This window comes from Lagopus leucura, unplaced genomic scaffold (genome assembly GCF_019238085.1).
Source record: "Lagopus leucura isolate 7727_CA_CO unplaced genomic scaffold, USGS_WTPT01 Super-Scaffold_73, whole genome shotgun sequence".
Lineage (NCBI taxonomy): Eukaryota > Metazoa > Chordata > Aves > Galliformes > Phasianidae > Lagopus > Lagopus leucura.
In genome coordinates this window covers 35,981,591-36,002,458 of record NW_024962252.1, presented here as the reverse complement: position 1 = coordinate 36,002,458, position 20,868 = coordinate 35,981,591, and the positions used below count along the sequence as shown (strand labels likewise).

Below are 20,868 nucleotides of genomic sequence, written 5' to 3'. Positions count from 1 at the left end.
GCCGGGGCACCGAAGGGGCGCTGAGGATCTGAGAGACGCCCGGCGGGGTCAGAGACCGGGACGCGGTGGCGGCGGTGCCCGCTGCCGGCCATGCTGGCACGGAGAGCGCTGCGCTGGGCGGCGCGGCGGGGCGGGCAGCGGCCGCCGGTGCGCGGCCTCCGCGTCTCTCCGCGGGCGCGGTCCGCCATGCCCTCGTGGGTCATCGACCGGTACGGCCGCAACGAGGTGCTGCGCTTCACCCGGGACATGGTGTTCCCCGTCATTCAGTACCCCAACGAGGTCATTGTTAAGGTGCACGCCGCCAGCTTGAACCCCATAGACCTTAGCATGAGAAGTAAGTGGCGGGGCACGAGCGGCCCCAACCGCGCTTCTGAGAGGCGGGGGTGTGAGATGGCGGGCTGTGATTAGGTGTGCCATATCCCATAATCACATACACCCTTGTTCCTTTGGATTCCTACTGGTGTGATGCTGGAAATGGAGCAGGTGCAGCAGAACTCTCAGGATGTCTGTCAATGTTGCTGCTTAATGAACTTTTTATAATAAAGAGCCGTTTTATGTGGTTTAAGTAAATCACAACAGCAATCTGTTAAATTGTTCCATGGTGATTTATATTCTTACATCTCCTGCATGCTCTTTGTTGGGGGTGGGTGAGAAAACCGTAATTAAGATTTCCTTATTACTTGTAAAATCTCCAATTACTGTAGATTTTATGCATATTTAAACTGTAACAAATGCAGAACGTGCTGAAAATGGGGCATTATATTCAGCCAATTCTTTCTAAATGGAATTGTCCAGTTAATGGATTAAATCCCACCAAGGTACGTAATGGCTAATTTCATATTTTCTAGGTGGTTACGGTGCAACTGCATTAAATATGAAGCGGGATCCCCTGAAAATCAAGAGCTTGGACACTGAATTCCCACTAACGCTTGGTCGAGATGTCTCAGGTGTTATCATGGAATGCGGACTAAGTGTGTCTTATTTCAAACCTGGAGATGAGGTGATACCACTAATATGATTTTTTTTTCCCCCCCTAAAAACACATAGTTAAACTATGTTAAACATAGTTAAACCATGAGCTATTCAGCTGCCTTTCCCTAGTAAGAAAATTCTTATGTTGTTGCACTCTGAATCTGGACTGTCTTGCAGTACCTTCTTAGAACACTGTCTTTGCTACATTTTTTCTGTGACAAACACCTTTCCCTAACTTGTGTCTGAAGTTTGAAACCCTAATTTCTCTTTTGATTTTTAATTTTTGGCAAATTGAAATAGGATTCCTTTACTGAATGTAACTTTTCCACATGGGTGTGATTTTGCGCAGAGAAATTGGTAGTTGTTTTCTGTTTGTTTTTAGGTATGGGGAGCAGTTCCTCCGTGGAAACAAGGCACTCTGTCAGAGTTTGTGGTAGCTAGTGCAAATGAGGTAAACCTGCAAAAATGTGGTTAACAGATGACAAACAAATTTGTAAATACTGATGTTTTCCTTTTTTTTCCTTTGATGCCTGAATAGCTGTCTGTTTCTTGATATTTGACTTCATGTACACTTCTACTAGACATAACTGAAAATGTGCAATAGACAATTTGCAATTCAGTAAAGCTGATTTAAATATTTCAGTATCACGTAGGATCCGCTGTGTGATTTAGATAAGACTGATTTTGTTTCAGGTATCTTTTAAGCCAAAATGTCTCAGTCACGTAGAAGCTGCCTCCTTACCGTACGTAGGTCTCACAGCGTGGTCTGCAATTAACAAAGTTGGAGGACTGAACCAAAGTAATTGCAGCGGGAAAAGGTAAGTAACTTAGTTACTTATCTAGTGCTGGTGCTACAATGTAGTGTTCCTTTTTTATGCTGATCAGCAGCTTGTAAGACATGTCTAGCAGTGCTGAAGTCTGTTATGCCATGGCATTCAGAAAGATCAGCTGGCCTGAAGTAGCCAGGTTCAGTCTGTGCAGCTGCTAAGGAAGAGGCTATTTCAGAGTGAGATTCAGCCTAACTGATGTTTTAAGGCTGCTTGCTGGCACTGCCTCTCCTCCTTTAAATAGCAACTATATAGAAACAGTCCAATGTACATGTATTCTGTGTGACTGTATAGATAATTTAAGGATGGTACCTTTAGGAATTTATTGGGACTGCCTTTCTGCTTGCAAGGCAGCTGCCCAAATATAATATTCTCTCTCTTAAAAACCTCATCAGCTCGCAAAAGGTCTTCTCAGCCACAGAGGTGTGTGTTTCACTGAGATTCACTCCTGTATGCAGGAACAATTTGGGACAGGCTGGTTTCCCAGCTTTTTGGAAAAAAAGTGTCTGGGTCTCATTTGACCAGTAGGACAGAACTCATTTAATAAGGCCAGGAAGGTAGAAGAGAAGGGGAAAATAGGCAAGACTAGCAGCCAAAAAGAAAAAAATTGGCTTTGTCAGCTTGTTAGTCTGACAATGGCAGGTGAAGCTCAGGAGAGGATAAATACTTTGAAAGACTGGAGCAGATTTTTTGCCTCATAATGGAGATGTGTAAATAGGTAGCAAAATAATCACTAAAACTACCATGCTGTCTCAAAAGTTTGTCATAAAAGAATAATTGGACGATAGGAACCTGGGTACCTGACCTCCTCCTGCCTGGGGTGTAAACTGTTGTAATGCAACGCATAGCAAAGGGGACCAGATTTACTGAAATTCTTCACCCGCCTCTTTAGAAAGTAATTGAGAGATGGGTTTTTCATACGTCATGGTAAATTTCATCACAAAAATACAAATTAGCTGTTTGCTGTAAATGTAATGTTCTGGGAAAACAAATTGCAAAATCTGAAATAATTTCAGAGACATCTTTGAAATTAACTTCCAGCTAGTGATAACATACTGAATGTACCATCTTCTTTTTTTCTTTCTTAAGTATTTAGATTATTGTTTGTTATCTTAACTTTCATATGTAAATAGAGTTAACCTAGAAATCTGTTGACAGGCTAACCATATTTAAAGTATCTTGCCAACCTTCAGGTAAGTGTTTAGATTGCTAAAAGTGAAATGCAAACTGCAGTTACACCACGTCTTCACATATAACATTTACTTTAAGGTTCCTAACAAGTATGTAATTGTTCTGTCAATGAAAAAATACAAATTCAAAGCAGTAATCTTGTGAGGCAACAATTTACCCCATGTTTCTTAATTTCTCATAATAATTGAATGTGTTAGCAAGAAGCTGCCTGCATGAGTAATTTTACATTGGCCTTTTTGTCTCCTGTAGGTGTGTGTAAATAGCTATGTAGGATGGTGTGTGAAAGTGTGTCTTATTTTGAAAGAGTACCTGTATTCCTTGAGGAAAACTCCTTCATTGGTACTTTATTGCAGGATTAAGACATCTTGGAAACAACAAGTGTTTCTACTGGTGTGTTCTGTTTTCTTTGCCTCGCTAAGGGGGAAGGGTGGACTAACCACAAGTACTTGCTGTCAGTCCCGCAGTGTGTACCCTGTACTCTGATCTGACAGGACAATCTGCTGCACTTTCCCCAACTTTATTTTTACGAGTTACCTGAAGTGTGCACGTGTTGTTTTTGGTGTCTACTGTTTCACTGCAGCTTTGGTCGTTTTGCCACAGCTTTTATCCTAAATCATTGTAATTTACATCAGTGTTCTTGCACAAGGTAAAAGTGAATGTGCTCGTTGTCCAGAATGTCGAGAATGACTCTGTGGTTTTCATGTTCTCTCTGGATAATAAGCCGATGAACTCCTTGTGGGTGAGGGTCCTGCTTCAGTAGAAAGGGAATATGGTTGTTCAACAAAAGCTGTTAACCCTTCCTTGCTGTATTCACAAAAAGCGTGTTAAAACATGGCCATTTGAGAAGACCTTGAAAGCTTTTATGCTGATAAGGAATAAGGGCCTTCATATAAATGCAGAGTAAACATTTTGTGTGTTAGAGTTTACTGGGAGGAGTTACACTAGGATTATGGTACAGGGGATTGTTGAAATTACACTTCTGGTTTACATGTTTGCAATGAAAGTTGAAATGATACAGTGACCCAGGATTTTTTTTCAGAGAGTGTGTTATTTCATCATTTTGTCTGATGAGAATTTCAAAGTGAGGATAGGTTGCAATAATTCTTGATAGGCTACACTCTTCTTGATGCAAGAATAAATGTTTAGGGACATTTTGTTGGCATAATCAAATGAAATTTGATTTTATTTTTTAACAGCCCTTACACTGGCAAACGCTTTCCCACACCCTTGAGTTACACCAAGCAGTGGGCCCTGTCTCCAGCACTGTACAAAACACTGAGCTGCTGAGCTGTGGCACACATACCTCCTGATTATACAAGGGCTTCTGTGTTGAAAGCATGCATGCAGGTGTGTGACGGCCACAGCAGCATGCACACAGCCCAGGGCAAGTGCTGTGCAGTGTGTGTGAGGGCGGTGACCTGCTTTGTGGTGTGACTTACTTTGTGGTGTCACTTGGCCTGGAGGGTGGCACATTACTCAGTTAAGCTGAGATGCCTTTAGAGCATAGGCATAGTTTGTAAAGCAAAGAGGTGTTCAAGGCCAGGTTGGATGGGGCCCTGGGCTGCCTGGTCTAGTATTAAATGGGGAGGTTGGTGGCCCTGCCTGTAGCAGGGGGGTTGGGGATTCACGATCCTTGAGGTCCCTTCCAACCCTGGCCATTGTGTGATTTTGTGAAAGAGCTTTCTTAAGGTCAGTGTGTACAAAGTTCTAATAATTAAAAGTTTTGGTAGGAAATAGCCCAGGTAACATAACAAACAAAATAAATCTGGACCTTACTTCTACTTTGGGAATAGTGAGCATGTTTATTGAAGCCCTAGCCAAGCAGCTTCCCACAGCTGATTATGTTATATCAGTCCTCAAGCAAAATGTACATTTTGAAGTTAGAGCTTTCTTCAAATTCTGCAGTAGAGGAAATGCCCTTTAGGCATGGAGTAAAATTGGAAAGACAGTTTGACAGGGTGTTTTCTGTTTTTGTTTTTGTTTTTTTTGGGGGGGGGGGGGTTTGAAAGCAGTTACTGGCAGCTCTTGTAACGATAAAGACGAGCTTAACCCAGTGTCTTGAGCATGGTATCCCTGAGACATTTCAAGGATAATCAGATCTGAATATAAAAGTTGCTTCAGACATCTGTTGTTAGAAGCATGGTTCTGAGCATAAGTACATTTTGGCAGGTTTCAAAGCAGCAGGCATTGTGGTTTCAAATTCTTCATCTGAACTCTGCAAGTTTAGATGAGTGAAATAAGGAATAGAATCTGATGAGTTTCAAAGGAGTATCCATTTTAGAATGGATCCTGTGACCAAAGCCAGGTCTCTTAGGTTACTTCAAAGAATTTTTGTCAACTGATACTCTAGATTGTCTAGAGCAATTTTGCATTGTAAAAGCCATTTCCCTCAGCATCCAGCATGGTAAGATATAGAACAGGAACATCACCAGCTTTTGAAAATACTGAAATTTTTCTGGCAAGCAGAAGTTCTGAGAAACATGATTCTCCACATGCCAAGGCTTCATCTTGGATGTACCTTTTGTTCTAGAATTAGTAAACGAGTCCAAAGTTGAAACACCATTTGTAGCTTTGCTTGCAAGGCTTTCTTACTGATTCCCTATTTGAAGTTCAGCTAATTAATAAAAATACTTAGGTGTAATTTTTGAACAGTGATTAGGCTGCTGTAGCTTTAAGGTTTTCACACCTTTGAGATTGCATTCATTTTATGAAATTTAGGATGATGTGTTCAGTTAAAATGAACTCTCTCATAATAATTTGGTGATATGCATCTTTGTTTTCTTACTTGTTTACTAATTTCAAGAAGTGGGCATTTTACAGGGTGTTGCTAAGATGCGCTGAACCAGTACAATTCTGCTGCCATTTTTTCAGATAGTTTAATAGAACTTGTGTAGTGAGGCTGCAACACTGTCATTTGTCTTTTAGATAAACGTTCAGTGATACTGGAAAATTATGTTCCATATGTTCTGAAATCCTTGGTCTCTCTAAGTAACGTGACACTGAACTACTTCTGCTAGATAGCAGCAATTTGTGTAAAATGTTAGCAAAATCTAATTTTTGCTTCAGGGAAAGTGACAACAGAGTCTGGGAGACAGAAAGATTCTTACTGACTTTGTTCCAAACTAAAGCAATTAAATTTGGGAAAGTGTGGACAGAGACAGGATTATCTTTTTCTCATGATAAATGTTGACAGCTCCACTGCCTGGAATTAGTGAAAAGCACATATGAGGAAGTCAGTATGGTTGCAATAGATAATGCTCTTGGCACAGGAAGCAGGATGAGAGCTGTGTTAAATCACATTATTAGGTATCTGAAGAGTTAACCATAAAGTAATACTGAATGACAAATAAGTGTTTTGCTTATAGTGATTTGATGTCGGAGATGTATAAGAATAAATAGTTGCTAAACTGTTTGTTTGAAGAGCTATTCAATAAATGTTCATTTTCTCTTACAGAGTGTTAATATTAGGAGCTTCTGGAGGAGTTGGCACATTTGCTGTACAGGTAATATAACACAGCATGTCCAGGATGCATCTTCAGACTGTTCAGTACAAAGAATGGAAGAGAGTTGAAGGACTGAAATAGGAAGCCACCCATTGAGCTGTCAGAGCTCCAGAAGTTTTGGGACTGGCTCCATTCTGTTTGTGACACTGTATTAGTAGGAAGAAGGGGGCTTTAAAATAATGGGATAGGGAGCGTGGTTACTAAAAGAACACATTTCACAGTTTAAGTGCAGGAATCATAGCATCATAGAATGGTTTGGGTTGGAAGGGACCTTTAAGATCATCTAGTTCTACCCCCTGCTATAGGCAGGGACACCTCCCTGTAGACCAGGTTGCTCAAAGCCCCATCCAGCCTGGCCTTGAGTGCTTCCAAGGAGGGGGCATTCAAAACCTCTAAATTTGAAGAAATCTCTTAATTTGCAAAACTTGAAATTTGTCACTTGTCTTCATTCTCCTTCAGTCATCTCTGCTCTATAAATATGAAAAGAACTTGGCATATGAGTAGAAAAATGATGGAGTATGTAGATGATTGCAGTTGGGATTGTCTGTAAAATGGTAGCAATTATAGCTGTTGTGGGTGGACAGTGATACTGGAGGCATGAGGCTTTCATGAGCAATTTAGGGAAAGAATAGTGACTTACATTAACATTCCATCATTGTCTTTGCCTTGTTGCCTGCTTGCATTCCATCTTTCCAGTTGCCCTAACCTTAGGAGAGTTGACAGTCTTTTGGTAGCCAGTCTTCTACTGAATATCTTTAACTGTGGAAGATCCTCCTTGTATGCTCTCATTTAATTCAGGGATTTTTATTCAAATTGGTGTCACCTTGTGTAGAAATAGCTTTTTCTTGATAATATAAAAAAATATGTCTTGAGAGATTGCGTCATTATGTTCTGTGTTAAAGCACCATAAACATAATGGTTTTAAGAAGCTCTCAGGAGAGTTTTAGTGGTACAGTATTTGCCTGATCCATGATAAAACAGGTGGATAAGTTAGATCAGTGGGAAAGGCTAGCCAACCATTGACTAGTTGTGATTTTTACCTAATTTATCCTATGATTAGTTATTAATTAATCCGGAGTCAATTAAAAAAAAATTAGTGTGAATCTTTTGAATGAGATTTACAGAAGAGATGAATAACTAGCAAAAAAGCTTTTCTTTGCTTTAAGTTCTGAAGCAGAAGAGCTAACCTGACATGCTCCTTGAGATAAACCAGAGATTACTTTTTCTCATTAGTAGTACTTTATTTACAATGAGATAGAGGTATGGAATTCTTAATGAGCAGGTAGGCAGATAAAATTAAATCCCTGCAGTGGTTGATCTGCTGGCAGTTTTACAGATTGTTAGATTTAATGCATAGTCTGAATTACCAGATTCAGAAGATGAACTGAGTATTTTATTTGAAGCCTTATTTATCCTGAGAGCTGGTATTTGCAAATTGCATGCAAAATCCCTCCTCAGCCACCCCAACTCAGTCCTCTACCATTTGCCTTAAATATCAGTAAGTTCTAACCATTGTTGGATATGTGATACGTTACCTTGTGTAATATAATAATGGTATTTTTTTTTCTTCTTAAGTATTTCTCACTAAATTTTAAATCTTTGCCTTTTTTTTTCTTTTTTGCTTTCTGTTTCTAGCTAGTGAAGGCCTGGGGTGCTCATGTGACAGCAGTTTGTTCCCACGATGCTAGTGCACTGATGAAAAAGCTTGGAGCAGATGATGTGATTGATTACAAATCTGGAAATTTGGAGCAACAGCTTAAAGCCTTACCCTCGTATGTGTTTGTGTTGCTTAATACTCAGATGAAGGAGTTGGCCATCAGTCCTTCTGCCTTTTGATTCCGGGCTGCAGTCTGTCAGGACTCCCTCTTTTCCTTTTTCCTTTTTCTTCCCACTTCTAAAGCCTTATTTCCTAAAGCAAATTCTTCTCTGACCTTTTTTTGAATGTAATTTGCCGAGTATTGCAAGCACAGATTTCGTTGTAAGATTAAGCCAGTTAATTGGGTTTATGGAGACAAGCTCGCTTGCACGTGCTTCTAGTGACCATGATTTGATCAGCTTTGTCAGCTTCCATTGTAGGATCTGGGAGTGCTTAAAAAGCCATGAATAAATCAAAACAAGACTCAGGAATCCTCTGTGAGGTTCCTAAATAGAAAAACCGATCTTCTACAGGGAAGAATTATGTCAGGAAGCAGTTTAGTGACTTGCCTCCAGTCCTGTAGCCACTGTGCAACATAGCTGGGAGTGAATTCCTGTAACATTGGGTACAGCTGCCTGTGCTGAATAATCACATTTATGTGGTCACAGCTGATATGTTTTAAGTAGCCTGAGGGGTTTCTCTGGAACTTTTTTTTTTACTTTTGCAGTCTTTCCTTTTGTTTAAACTTGGTCTTCTGTGACTTTTATTTGAAGATGGTAATTACACTGCTGTTTTTAGCTAGGTTGAATTAATCTGGGTGGAAAAATAGAAACCACTCAATTGATAAAATAATTTTACTATTAACTGCTCTACAGAGGTGTGTACCCTTTTACTGGGGTGTGATTGCTAATAGGTCTGAGATCAGTTGTGAGGGTGTTGGTGCTGTCTGTTTGAGCAGAATATACAAAAATTGACAGCTTGCAAGCAGTGCTGTATATGCTAAATTCTGCTCTTCAAGATTTTAAATGCTAAACATCTGTTCTAGCAAGCAGCCATTTTTAGGAGCTGTGAACCTTTGTATGAGTACAGTTTTGTGATGTAGCTAAGCCCATCAGTTGTGTATACTGAGAGGAAGGATCCCATAGCCCTCCTCTTTTCAATTGTACTGACTCTTCAGACTCCATGATGAGCTGTTCTTTTCTGGACCATTAATTTTCACTGTGTTAATTCCTGTTTTGACAGCTTTTAGATAACTCAACTATAACATGAAATCACACCCTTGGAAGACAGTCAGGAAAACTCTTTCTAGAGATAAATTTATTTACGTATTTTTCCTTCTATTTGTGGACTTGTTAGATGACGTATATGCATTTATATAATCTATTATCTATTTATATAATCTATAGTGCATCTGTTCCTATCTGGAGATTGCTGAAAATTTGCAGCAGAGAATGAGAATGAGCTGTGTATCTAACAGAATAGGTACAGTAGCTCCCAGTTGCCACGTTCAGCCCTTAAGATTCATGTGCTGGGATAATAAGAACGAATGCTAAAAGCGTGGCTTGTTGCCAGTGGTTGCATATAACCATAATGTGAAGAAATGATTTTAGACTCCTCGCTTTGAAGTTCTACTTCAAGTAGGGAGATGCAGAGAGAAGATGCTGTCAGTAGAGATAAAATGTCAGTGATTTGTTTATGGAACTTTGGCCACTGGAACTGGCTTCCATGTGAATACAGCATGGACAGAAGATGTTCCTAGTCGGGGCAGGAGTCCAGACCAGACTTCAGAAATACATAGCATTCTGTTGAGTGCTAGGACCAGACCTCAAGAACGTTTCAGTAATTTCAGTCAGAGGGATGAAGAGAGAATGCTCTAGAAGGCTTCAAGCAAATAGAGAATGTTATTGTGCATCTGAGAGTCTGCTTTTTGAGCTAGGGGCCATTTAATTATTGAAACAGCCTCTATCTGCTATGCAGTGAGTGGACAATAACCTGTAACTTTAACTATAAATAAAGCTGGGATTTAGTTGAACTCATAGGGTTTGCTCGCTGCTGTCTTGCAGGCAGATTATTTTAATATACTGCAGTGACAGGTAGAAATGTGATCTACAACCAGTTTCATATATTATTTAATTTATGATTATCTTCCCTGTATCGTGACTTTGAGCCTGTTCTTTGCATGTCTCCAGATTTGATTTCATCCTCGATAATGTCGGTGGATCCACTGAGAAGTGGGCACTAGATCTCCTGAAGAAATGGTCGGGAGCAACATACGTTACTTTAGTGACACCTTTCTTGATCAACATGGACAAACTTGGAGTTGCTGATGGCATGTTGCAAACAGGAGTCACGATAGGCTCCAAAACCGTGAAGGTATGTGACAAAATCCCATATTCTTGAAGGTTGTGCTATGTCCTCATGGCTTCCTTAGTGGCTTAGGCACTAGTCAAGCAGTTCATCTGGAGACATCTTTCTCATTTTCCTCATGCATTGTTAAGTATACTTCAGATGCATTTTGATTCTGTCTCCTTCTGTCTTGCATCAAAAAAACCCAGCATTGTCCTCATATATATATATACATATACATGTGTGTATATATTGTAGTCTAGGGAGCTTTGTAGTCTTGATGTCTTATTGTGTGTTGCCTTTTCCATGTGGCCTCCTAGTGAGTCCTGCTGACAGCTAGCACTTTATAGTGAGCAGAAGAAATCCCTGCCTTGTTGAAGTATGGGTAGTTTTAATACTTGCCTTAGGGTTTCTCTCAAAACATTTACTGATTCTCTTCATCCTATACCAGCACCATGGAGTAATAAAAGTGACTGAGAGTGGCTAAAAAGTCTTTCATCTCTTCCATGTTCGTGTGCCTGTATGGTGATACTGATTTTTCTACTTTAAAGCATTCACGCAGTGAAGCTTTTTAGAATTTGTTCTTCTCTCAACATGTGTATTTGCTATCCAAGTGACTGCTTTTCAAGTTGTTTCCATGGTATTTCTGTGATGAGGCTGAGTGAGATTCTAGGTCCAGTAACAATGTTTTCAAAGGAAATTTCAAAAACAAAAGCCTGGAAAGAAGCCACATAACATGATGATGATTTCTCAGTTTGCATGTTTTCATGGTGAAGAGCGTTGTATGGCACACATTAGAAGTTGTCTGGTTTTGGCAGATGAAGACTCATGCCTCTAACAGCTTTCTCAAGGAAAGTGCTCTTGACTTGTGTTTGTGTGATCTTCCTGGAATGCTTTTTGTGTGAGCTGCCATCTGTCATCAGATGGTGACGACTTTGGCAGATGTGATTGTGGAAAATTTAATCACTGACACTGAGGTGGAAAGTTCTAAATGTCATATTGGTAGATTTATTTCACCCTTTTTGTAAATGTGTATAAGCATACAGTGCCATTTCTCTCTTACATAAGAAATAATGCTATTTCCAGCTGCAGAGGCAAGGTGGTTGTTTTTCTCAAGTAGCTGACTTTTGCAACTGGACACAAAATTCACCCTGATCCTATTGTGGTAATACAGCATCTCTGTCTGTGCATTTAATGCACGTGCTTAGATAACTTTTCTTTTTTAGACACTAGCAAATAATGTGCATATTTTTCCATTACATTGTTTCTCTGATGCTTCTGCCCTTTCTTTCAGTTCCCATTTCAGTTTCCTCTCATTATTTAAAAATGTATATTTGTGATCTTTCTTGCAGCATCTCTTGAAAGGAGTCCATTATCGGTGGGCCTTCTTTATGCCAAGTGGACCAAGCTTGGATGAAATTGCACAACTAGTTGACTCAGGAAAGGTATGTCAGCAGCGGTTACTTAGGTTTTTGTGCTGAAAGAGATGCTGCTCTGACTCAAAAAGGGCTTAATTGGCAATTAAGTAATACATTGTTACAAGTCACAGCAGAGAAGACAAGTTAACAACTGATTTGCTCCGATTTCTAACTTCTGCCTTTGGCATTGAGTTTAGGTATTTATAATGCTTGAGGCTGTCTTTCTTTCTCCCTCTTCATCCTACTCCTTTTAAAAATCTCAAATGTAATAAGTTGTGAGGAAAGAGTGCCCAGTGATTTGGTTCTTTGCTAGTGGGAATTATTTAGCGTAAGCTCTGCTGTTGAAAATGATAAGCTTTTGGAGGCCTTGGTTGGTTCATTTGGTCAGGATGAACATGGCTGCATGTATGTCTGCATATGCAAATCCCCTGGCACAGAAGAACAGGAGTCCTACATGTCATGTGCAGAATATTCAACTTATCACAGACAGTGAGTGATCTGTGCTGTCTAATTATTTCAGTGCTTCAGAGTATAACTGTGATGATTCAGCACAATGACCTGAAATCCTGTGAGTGTGCATAAGCTTTTGGGGAATCTCACAGTACCAGATCTTTTCAGGCTTATGAACTAGTTACAAAATGCATGTGAGACTGAGAGGTCAACCAGTTTGTGTATTGGAAAGCAGTTTGTGTATTGGATATGTGGTGCTGTAGGTCCTGGCATGTTCTCTTCTGGGGAACTTTGCGTCGTTAACGTTTTCAGAGCACAGAATACAAACAGTTGCTGTTCATCTTTTTGCATGGTGCCTAAGTAGAGGAGTATGCCCTGGCAGCTCATCGTTCTGGTAAGCCAATTGCCAGACCCTCTTGCACTCAAAATTTGGGCATACTCAGAACAATCTAATGCTCGCAAGGACTATTGAGTTTGGATTGCCTTTATTCTTTATGCATTAAGTTCTAAAAACTCATATCTCAGTATCTGCTTGCTTATATTTGATTTTCCAGTGCTGCTGCTCAGAATAAGAATCTTCCTAAATTCAGCCACTCCTGTGTTGTGAATGGGGTGCTGCTGATACAGCCTGTTTCCTAAAAAGTTGTCTACTCATGAACAAAGGTTATAGAAGCAAATAAGCTGTGGTGAATGGCGATCCTTGTTGGTTTTACACCACTCCACATTGCACTGTGTGCAGTGCTTTATGCCTTATTTTACAGTCTAGGTAAAAAGCCCTGGAAGATGCTTCTCATCGTGTGAGTTCATCCAATCATACAACTGACTTACAGTTGACTAAGAAACAGATACGTGCTTGCCTTTGTTCTTACTGTTTGTCCTGATCCTTAGCCAGTCACAACTTGTTTTGTGTTCTGCTCCTGCTTCTGTTCTGCAAAACAGAAATGCAGAATATGCTCATGAAAGCCTTTAAAAAAATGCCTGTTTATGCAATAGGGATGGGGCTTAATCAGTATTCATCTGACTAATAATATGGACAGCTGAGTTGTAATGTCTTTTAAAATGTACGTCATACATACATGAATATCCCAATGTAGTTTTTGTTGTAAGACAATAGTGAGGATAAAGATGTTTGCCTGTTGTGGTTTTTTTTTTTAATTCTGTATTGACAAGAGCAGGTCAAAATGACACACTGTAAATCTGCATTGTCGTCATCCTATCACTATTGTGCTCTACTTTCTGAAATATTGCCAACACTGCTGTTGTCAACTGTCTTGCATGTCCCAGATGTGGTCCATATATGCAGCTGTTAGTAAGACTGAGTTTTGTTGTCAAGACAGGAGAGTTTCCTTAAATGGACAGATCATCCATTCAGAAGAGTAGGTATTTGGAAAAAGGGGGAGAGAGAGAGATGTATTACTGTAAATTATGGTATACTACCTCCAACAATGTTTGTGTTTTAGTTGGAGTGTAATAAATGAGAATTTTAGGGACAAAAAGGGCTGTTGAAGTGCAGGGAGAAGGCTAGAGGATGGTAGCAAAGTGAGCTTGTGTGGTTGAACTTAGTTTTGAGAGAACACATGTTGGAGCGTTGCAGATTTTGGTTATTCTGAGACTTCAGTGAATTGGCCTTTTTTCTGTTAGAAACACCTTGGGATTGGGTGACGTGAATAGGAGACCTACTGAAAAAGGGGCATGTTTTAGGATAGCATAAATCTTGAAGGTGGATTTAAATGAAGGAAATTAAAAAGAGGTGATGCTATAGTAAGTGAAGCTTTGGAGAGCATACTGATCAGATCCATGTCAGATTGTTTTTTTTTTTTTTCTTGAAGTTCTTCTGCACCAATACAGTTTAGTTCCGTTGTGTTCCATCATCTTCCTCTGTGAAAGCAAAAGGAGTCCCCATCTTTTCGTGGATGAACAGGCACGAAGCAGGGTATTTTAATATAAATAATTTAATATAAAGATGCTTGGTTTTTACACAAATAACCTTTGCAACAAGGAATAGAGATTTGCAAAATGTCAGGATGAGTTCTTTTAGCAGCCTTTTTTAACAGGGAGAAGAGGGGAAGAATTTGATAAACTGGTTGGGCAAAGAAGGAGAATAATGTTCTCTTTGTAATTCATTTGCGCATCAGCTCCGTTCTGGGGATCATAAAATCATTTTCAGCTTATGAGCTGTTTTCTCTGCCTTGCAGCAGAACGTCTTGCCAAGAGCCTGCTGTGAGACTGGTGAGCTGGGAAGCTGCTGTGGCTGTGATGGGCACAGAGAAAGTTGAGCATTTCCTTGTCAGATTTTAGAAATACTTGCTACTTTATAAACTGCTGGGATGTCCCTGTTGTGGGTTCAACTTAGGCAGTTAATTACAAGCCAGTGAGGGTTGGCTTAATGTAGGCTCTGCCAAATCAATAGACGAAGTGTGTGTCAGAAGCAAGGGATCTCTTCCATGGCAGAGCATTCATTTTGAATTACAAGGTTCTCAGTTAAAGACAACTGAAATCAATAAAGTCCTTGGTTCAGAACATAGATTTTCTGGCATACTGGTTGCTGAAACATCATCACTGGTCTCTGATGGCAGCTTTGTCATGGAACAGCTTTCTAGGAATTAGTTTGATGTATCTGTTGTTAGTGTTGAGGCTTTTACACTGATCATCTTTAATTTTTTTTTTTACATAACTTGTAAATTTACCGACCTCGTGTCGTTTTTCTACAAATTTCTGTAGTTACAATTGAGCACTTACTTTGCCTTTTATAAAGCCTGGTGGAGGCTGGCTCAAGAGACTCATTAGAGAGTAAGGGGAAGTGCTAAGAATGTTGTATGCTCTTGCTGGACCATAACAGGGTGAGGGTTAGTGTACAACCCTACAAATGAGATTTGAAAATCTCATTTTTAGTTAAAGTGTCTTCTAAATACAGTGTAGGTTTATGTGTGGCTTACTACTATTCTCAGAGCAAAGTTGTACTAGATGGACAAAGATTGATTACAGAGAAGTAAGGCTAAAGGAAGTAGTAGAGTCTCAGAAAGAGAACTGAATAGGGCATTCTTTGTATTGTTGCCTTTCTAGATAAATGTTACAGCACAGATACACATAAGCAAAGCAATTGCATATCTGTAACTTGCATAACTTCTGTGCAGCATCATGTGTATGTGTTGCTGCTGAGAGAAGTTGTGTTGGATTTAGTGGTCTGCTTTACCAGATGGAAGGATGGGATGCTCACTGTTCTTTGGCCTTCCTGACCTTCTTCCTGTGCAGAGCTGTACAAGCTCGTTCCAATGACCATCCTTCCCTGTGTGCTAAACTGCAAAGCTTGTACCTTTTCCATTAATTTAGACTAATTTTTTTGTTGTTGCAGTGCTTTTGCTTGCCAGGTTGGTCGGCTAGAGCCCAGAAATATTAATCAAGGAGGGGATGCCAAAGACTAATCAGTCCTTCCATCTCTTCAAGAAGGGACCTCTATCTGCATTTAATTATGGCCAACAAAAACGTAGTGATTTTTATTAAAAGGCATCTGCACCTCTTCCTACAAGCGATAAGGCTCTTTATGAAAGCTCTGGGGTTGTGTCATTAAAGTGTCTGAAGAAGACTGAAGGAAATCTTGGGAAATGGAGAAATAGCATTTGAGCATGACAGCTCACGTCAAGCATAATGAGGTCTGGAAAACTTTCAGCAGATATCTGGTATTTAATCAAATGTGCTGCTGTCTGAGCCTGATATGATTGCACATTCTGTAGCGAGTTACTACTGGTCTCCTAGCATAGCCAGGAACCACATCCAGCTCAACAGTGAACTGTGGGATCAAGAAGACAGCTCTTGCCTGTTGTGAGTTGAGTTTGCTGAGACAGAAGATGATGCAGGTCAGACAAAGATATTTTCATACTATTTGTAGAATATGTAATATGCTTTCAAAGGTTTTGTACAACTGTAGAAAAGTCTGTTCTGTCTTGTTGATATGGTTGTGTTGCCCTGGATCACCAGCAAAAACAGCAGAACGGCTGCCATGAACATAACTGCTAGGGAATTCTTGAAGACAGAGCTGCATTTTGCTTTACTTAACAATTTTTTCGGCACAGTTCAATAGTAACCAAACCCAGGATCTTCTTCCTCACTTCTGCTGATTTAAACTTGGGTTAGCCTGGCACACGCTGCCCCTCTGGGCTTGTTCCAGTTTCTTATTGCTCCTTATTGTGTTCTATAGAAGCTGCTGCCAAGGCCAATTAAGGAACATGAGATTTTTAAACCTCTTCTACACTCTGAACCATAGCCTGCTTAATTGGGATTTATCTTCTAGCATTTTAATAATTGTAGTTGATACTTATGAGTTACTGTGAGCTGCTGTTACATGCTTGATATTAAAGAATGCTTCTTGGCTTGACATATTAACAAAGACTGGTAACACAATTGTTTGTAAGAGGACCATGGGAGTAGCCATTTTTTTTTTCCATGAGATGACAATGAAGTATTGAGCAGATAACTGCATGTTTAATTACAGGATGCAGGCTGTGCTATGTAATGAGTTCTGTTCAAGTCTCTCATTGACACTGAAGGGATACTCGCTGAAGGCCAAAGCAGAGCATCAAGCGCTGCATTTGTGTGTTGGCTCCTACACTGCATCTAGGCATTGTGGTCATGTCTTTACCTTCCTGCTCAGCTAAGTCTAAATGGTGCACTGGTCTTTTCCATTAAGAAAGCACTTGAGTGTTCTGAGGACTGTTGGAACACATCACAACTCTCTCCGCACACATGGGAGCGCCCAGTGCAGAGCATGCACATGAACTATGCCCAGACTCACAGCCAAGACATAATTCTTGTGTATGAGGAGATGGCAGCTGGGAGGGAGTCTCTGCAAAGCTGGACTGCCCTGTGATGTGTGCACAGCCACCCTTCATGAGCCTGGGGAACAGCCAATGCACTGTCATTGCCCTTGGCGTGAGAAAACTTTTGTTTTTGAGCTAAGGTTGCTCTGTGGATCTCAGGTTTGGTAGGTTCTAGCTGTCCCTCCAGTGGCAGGAAGCAGCTACAAACTTACAGGAATTGGTTCCTGACAGGCTCTGCTGTGTCTGGAGTGAGATTGGAGTGGGATGGAGTGCAATGCTGCTCCTGTGCTCTGTGTAGGACAGATCAGCATGCCTAATCAGCATCAACTGTGACTCTTATTTTTTTGAAACACGAAGTTCATTTCGAGAAACCTAGATTCATTTCTAGTATGTTCAACATCAGAGAGAATGGAGAGGAGGAAAACACCTCTCAGCCCCAGTCTGTTTTCAGAAAAACATTTCAGTGCAGGTGTGTGTAATCCTTTCTCTCTCAGACTTTAGTTTAATCCCTTTTCCCTGAACAAATAGGTGTCCTCTGGCAAAGAACTGATGTGTGGCTGTAAATAGGCAGTGTTTGTATTATCCAGTTAATCTCCATTTTTTTTTATTTTTATCACACATTCAACAAATAGCAGACGCTTCCCTGCTTGTTTGTCTGCTCACAGGAAGAAATTTTATCTTAGTCAGTGGATTATGGTAAAGGCTGAGTGAATCACTGTGCTGTGACATGGTCAGCCCTTTTGGGGTTATTCAAACAATGGGGCTGAGCAGCCAGCCAGATAAAATGTTTAATGCTCTAGATTGTCGGGATCATCAATTCAGTATTCATGTCTCTCTATAGCATTGCCTAAAGCCAGAGTTTAAATGGAACTAGAGGTTACATCAACGTAGCAGATGGGCTTTCAGTGCTTGGTGGTTGCAGTACGTACGGTGTTTTGAACTGTGGGCTAAACTTGGGGTTCCTCTGAATCCCTGTGTGATGCTTTTTCACACGTGATGCTTTGAACTTCACTTAAGGGGGAGTTCTGTCAGGGCTGTAAGCTGCAATCCACAGTACAGGACTGCAGGTAGCAGAATGGTTGAAAGTGTTCTTTTGGCTCAACTACTGCATGTGTCTGAAGCAAACTCCTGGCACCCTGTGCCTTGCAATGCCGCGTGGCTGAACTGCATTCTTCCTGTGATCTCTTTCCCTCCTCCCAGCCCCTTGCCCTGTGAGGGTCAGCTGTGTCCATGTGTTTCCTTGCTCTTATTTTTCTGAACAGAAGCACATCTCTGCTGCCATTAATGGTAACTGCTTGTGCAAGTGCTGCACGTGTGCTTGGCTCACCAGGGTTACTGGATTGTTGGTTTTTTGGTGTCTTTTTTGCTTTTTTTTTAAGGCTTTGGCTATGAAAGCAAGGGTTGGTCTTCTTCAGAACAGTGACTGAGGAGCAGCACGTTCCTCCTGCTGATTGTCACAGCAGCTGCAGTTTACTCTGATGCTTGCTTAACCCACAGGCATCCCATGCAAGTGGTTTTGAGGCCTTGTCCCCAACTCCCGATGCTCAAGATAATGTTTTCATTCTGTATTAAACGTGGTTTTCACTTGAACTTAGTTATGACCCACAGCTATTTCCTGGTTGAGCAGCAGTGTTAAACAGCATCTTTCTGTCCCTTTTGTTGCTTTTTACTCCTCCCTTTGCTAGGGGGTCTGGCTGCAGAGATTGCTGTGATTAAACAAGGGGAAGGCATTAACCAACCTCCTGCCCTGCAGCGTGGCAGATTGAAGGCACTTAGTGAATTTATTGGCACAATTGCTTTCTTTAGGAACTGGCTGTGAGTTCTTTATCTTTGAAGGGATTCATTCCTTCCTACTTTTCTGCCATGTGACATTTCTGCTAGGCATGCGTCGACATAACAAAAGGGAGAACCTTAGAAACAAAATTAAGATAGCGGTATAATAGTTTGATTATTGTTGTTTTAGAATACTGTTAAAACAAAAAGTAGTAGTTACTCTAGTGCAATAATTGGACTTGAAGGTAATAAAGATAAGTGAGAAGAGCATGTTTATGTGTGCTTAGACAACTTCTGGATTGCAATTGTGCTGTTGGGGAGGGTGCTGGATACCTAGAACCCAGCTTGTGAAGTGTGTATTATGAGAGACCTTTCCTTGGTAGTGCTGTGTTCTGAACAGCAGTCTGTGTAGGTACTCCACCTTCTGGTAAAAGAAAGCTTCCAAAAGAAAGTGCTGCTCTGATGCTGACACACTAGTTGTCTGATTTCCCTTCCTGGCAAAGCACATGTCCTGCTGAGAGGGCCATTACCGGTTCTAGGAGCGTTAAGCAAGATAAGTGTGCCTGGTGGTATCTGCAAGGAAAAGGCCTGAAAATATTTTTCAGTGATAAAAGTAACAAGGACACTTTCTAGCACAATAAGAAGAGTGTAGAGTGTTTGGATCTTTGATTCTTACAGTTTCTATTACTGAAAGAGCTGGCTGCACACTCATCTATTGCTAATGTCCTCTGCTAAGAGGAGTGGGATCAGTTCAGGAAAGGAAGAGCATGTACTGGGCTGATAGGGGGGGATACAAGGTAAGAGCCCTGCCTCAGGGTAGGTGCTCTGGCAGCAGTTGTGTAAACAGGGCTTACTGTTGCCTCTGGCAGGGTGACTCAGAACATGGTGAAAATAATTTTCAGAAACAGTGGGGATTTCTTCTCCCTCCACTGGCATACTGCAATACCTAAAGAAAGTGCTGGTGGGGTTTTCTGGCTTCTTAGTCGCTGGTGGGCACAGTGAAGTGGTAGTTTCACCTTCATTATTAGTGATTGCTCTAAAACAATCCAGAAGGCTACTCTACAAAATTAATGCCGAAACAGCAGTGGATGCCAGCCAGGTTCATGATCTATGCCAGCATGAAGACACAGTGGCTGAGTTTTCAAGTGTATCCACATGATTCAGCAACACTGTACTTTCTCTTTGTACTTCATTTGTAACCAGGTCCCTTGAAGATACTAGATTCAAAAGTATCTTAAAACATTGAAACTGTTGAAAGATTCTTGGTTTAACAAGAAAAGCCTACCTACCTGGGAGGTTAAAGCTTTGCACCACGCTTTACTTTTCGTCCTGCGCTAGGGCTCTAGAGCTATTAAAGATATTTCAAAACTTGGGGAGAAAGCAAAAACTCTTCTCCTGCATGCAGAAGAGTCCCTGAAAAGAAGCTAAAAACGTGGTGACTGCACTGAGCAACTTCTGCCCTAAGTAATATTAAAAATCCTTCTCCTTTCCTTAAACAGTGTGAAGGTGCTAAAACAATGCCATTTTATTCCTAATGCAGTGATGCTTTGTTCTGCAGGTTCAGCCAGTTATTCAAGAAGTCTTCCCTTTTTCTGAAGTTCCAAAGGCCTTTCTGAAACTAGAAGAAGGACACGCACGTGGAAAAACAGTGATTGATGTCATTAATAAAAAATAAAGCAACTCCAATTGTTGTTGTGCCTTCAGTCACATGCTTAACTGGTAAATGACACTTATGAGCTTGGAGCTCTTGTTCTCTGAGCAGTTCCAGCTAAATACTGCAAGGGTGAGACAGTGTCACCTGACTGTCCATGCAGAACCCACGCCATCCTCTTCTCCTTTCCTCAGTTTTGTTTGCCTTTAATATACATAACATGTATAACAACTCAGTCTGGTTCATTCTCAGAACTTGTAAACTTCTGTTTGCATTGCTGGCTCAAG

General features: G+C 40.7%; 1 protein-coding gene across 1 annotated transcript; it reads left to right on the top strand.

Annotated features, from left to right (window-relative positions):
* Positions 1 to 90: 90 nt before the first annotated feature.
* On the top strand, positions 91 to 20,613 carry RTN4IP1 (reticulon 4 interacting protein 1). The gene is made up of 9 exons (XM_042891529.1): positions 91 to 334; positions 849 to 1,000; positions 1,355 to 1,423; positions 1,666 to 1,790; positions 6,445 to 6,493; positions 8,129 to 8,265; positions 10,319 to 10,502; positions 11,828 to 11,920; positions 20,489 to 20,613. Exons 1-9 carry the CDS (start codon positions 91 to 93, stop codon positions 20,603 to 20,605), a joined length of 1,170 nt encoding a protein of 389 aa, XP_042747463.1. The 3' UTR covers positions 20,606 to 20,613.
* The last annotated feature ends 255 nt before the right edge of the window (positions 20,614 to 20,868 follow it).

Bases quoted from the DNA above. Each gene is read 5' to 3' on its own strand.
- RTN4IP1 (XM_042891529.1), top strand. From the start codon at position 91: ATGCTGGCACGGAGAGCGCTGCGCTGGGCGGCGCGGCGGGGCGGGCAG. The intron at 335-848 runs GTAAGTGGCGGG...CATATTTTCTAG, and splicing joins CATAGACCTTAGCATGAGAA to GTGGTTACGGTGCAACTGCA. The intron at 1,424-1,665 runs GTAAACCTGCAA...ATTTTGTTTCAG, and splicing joins TGGTAGCTAGTGCAAATGAG to GTATCTTTTAAGCCAAAATG.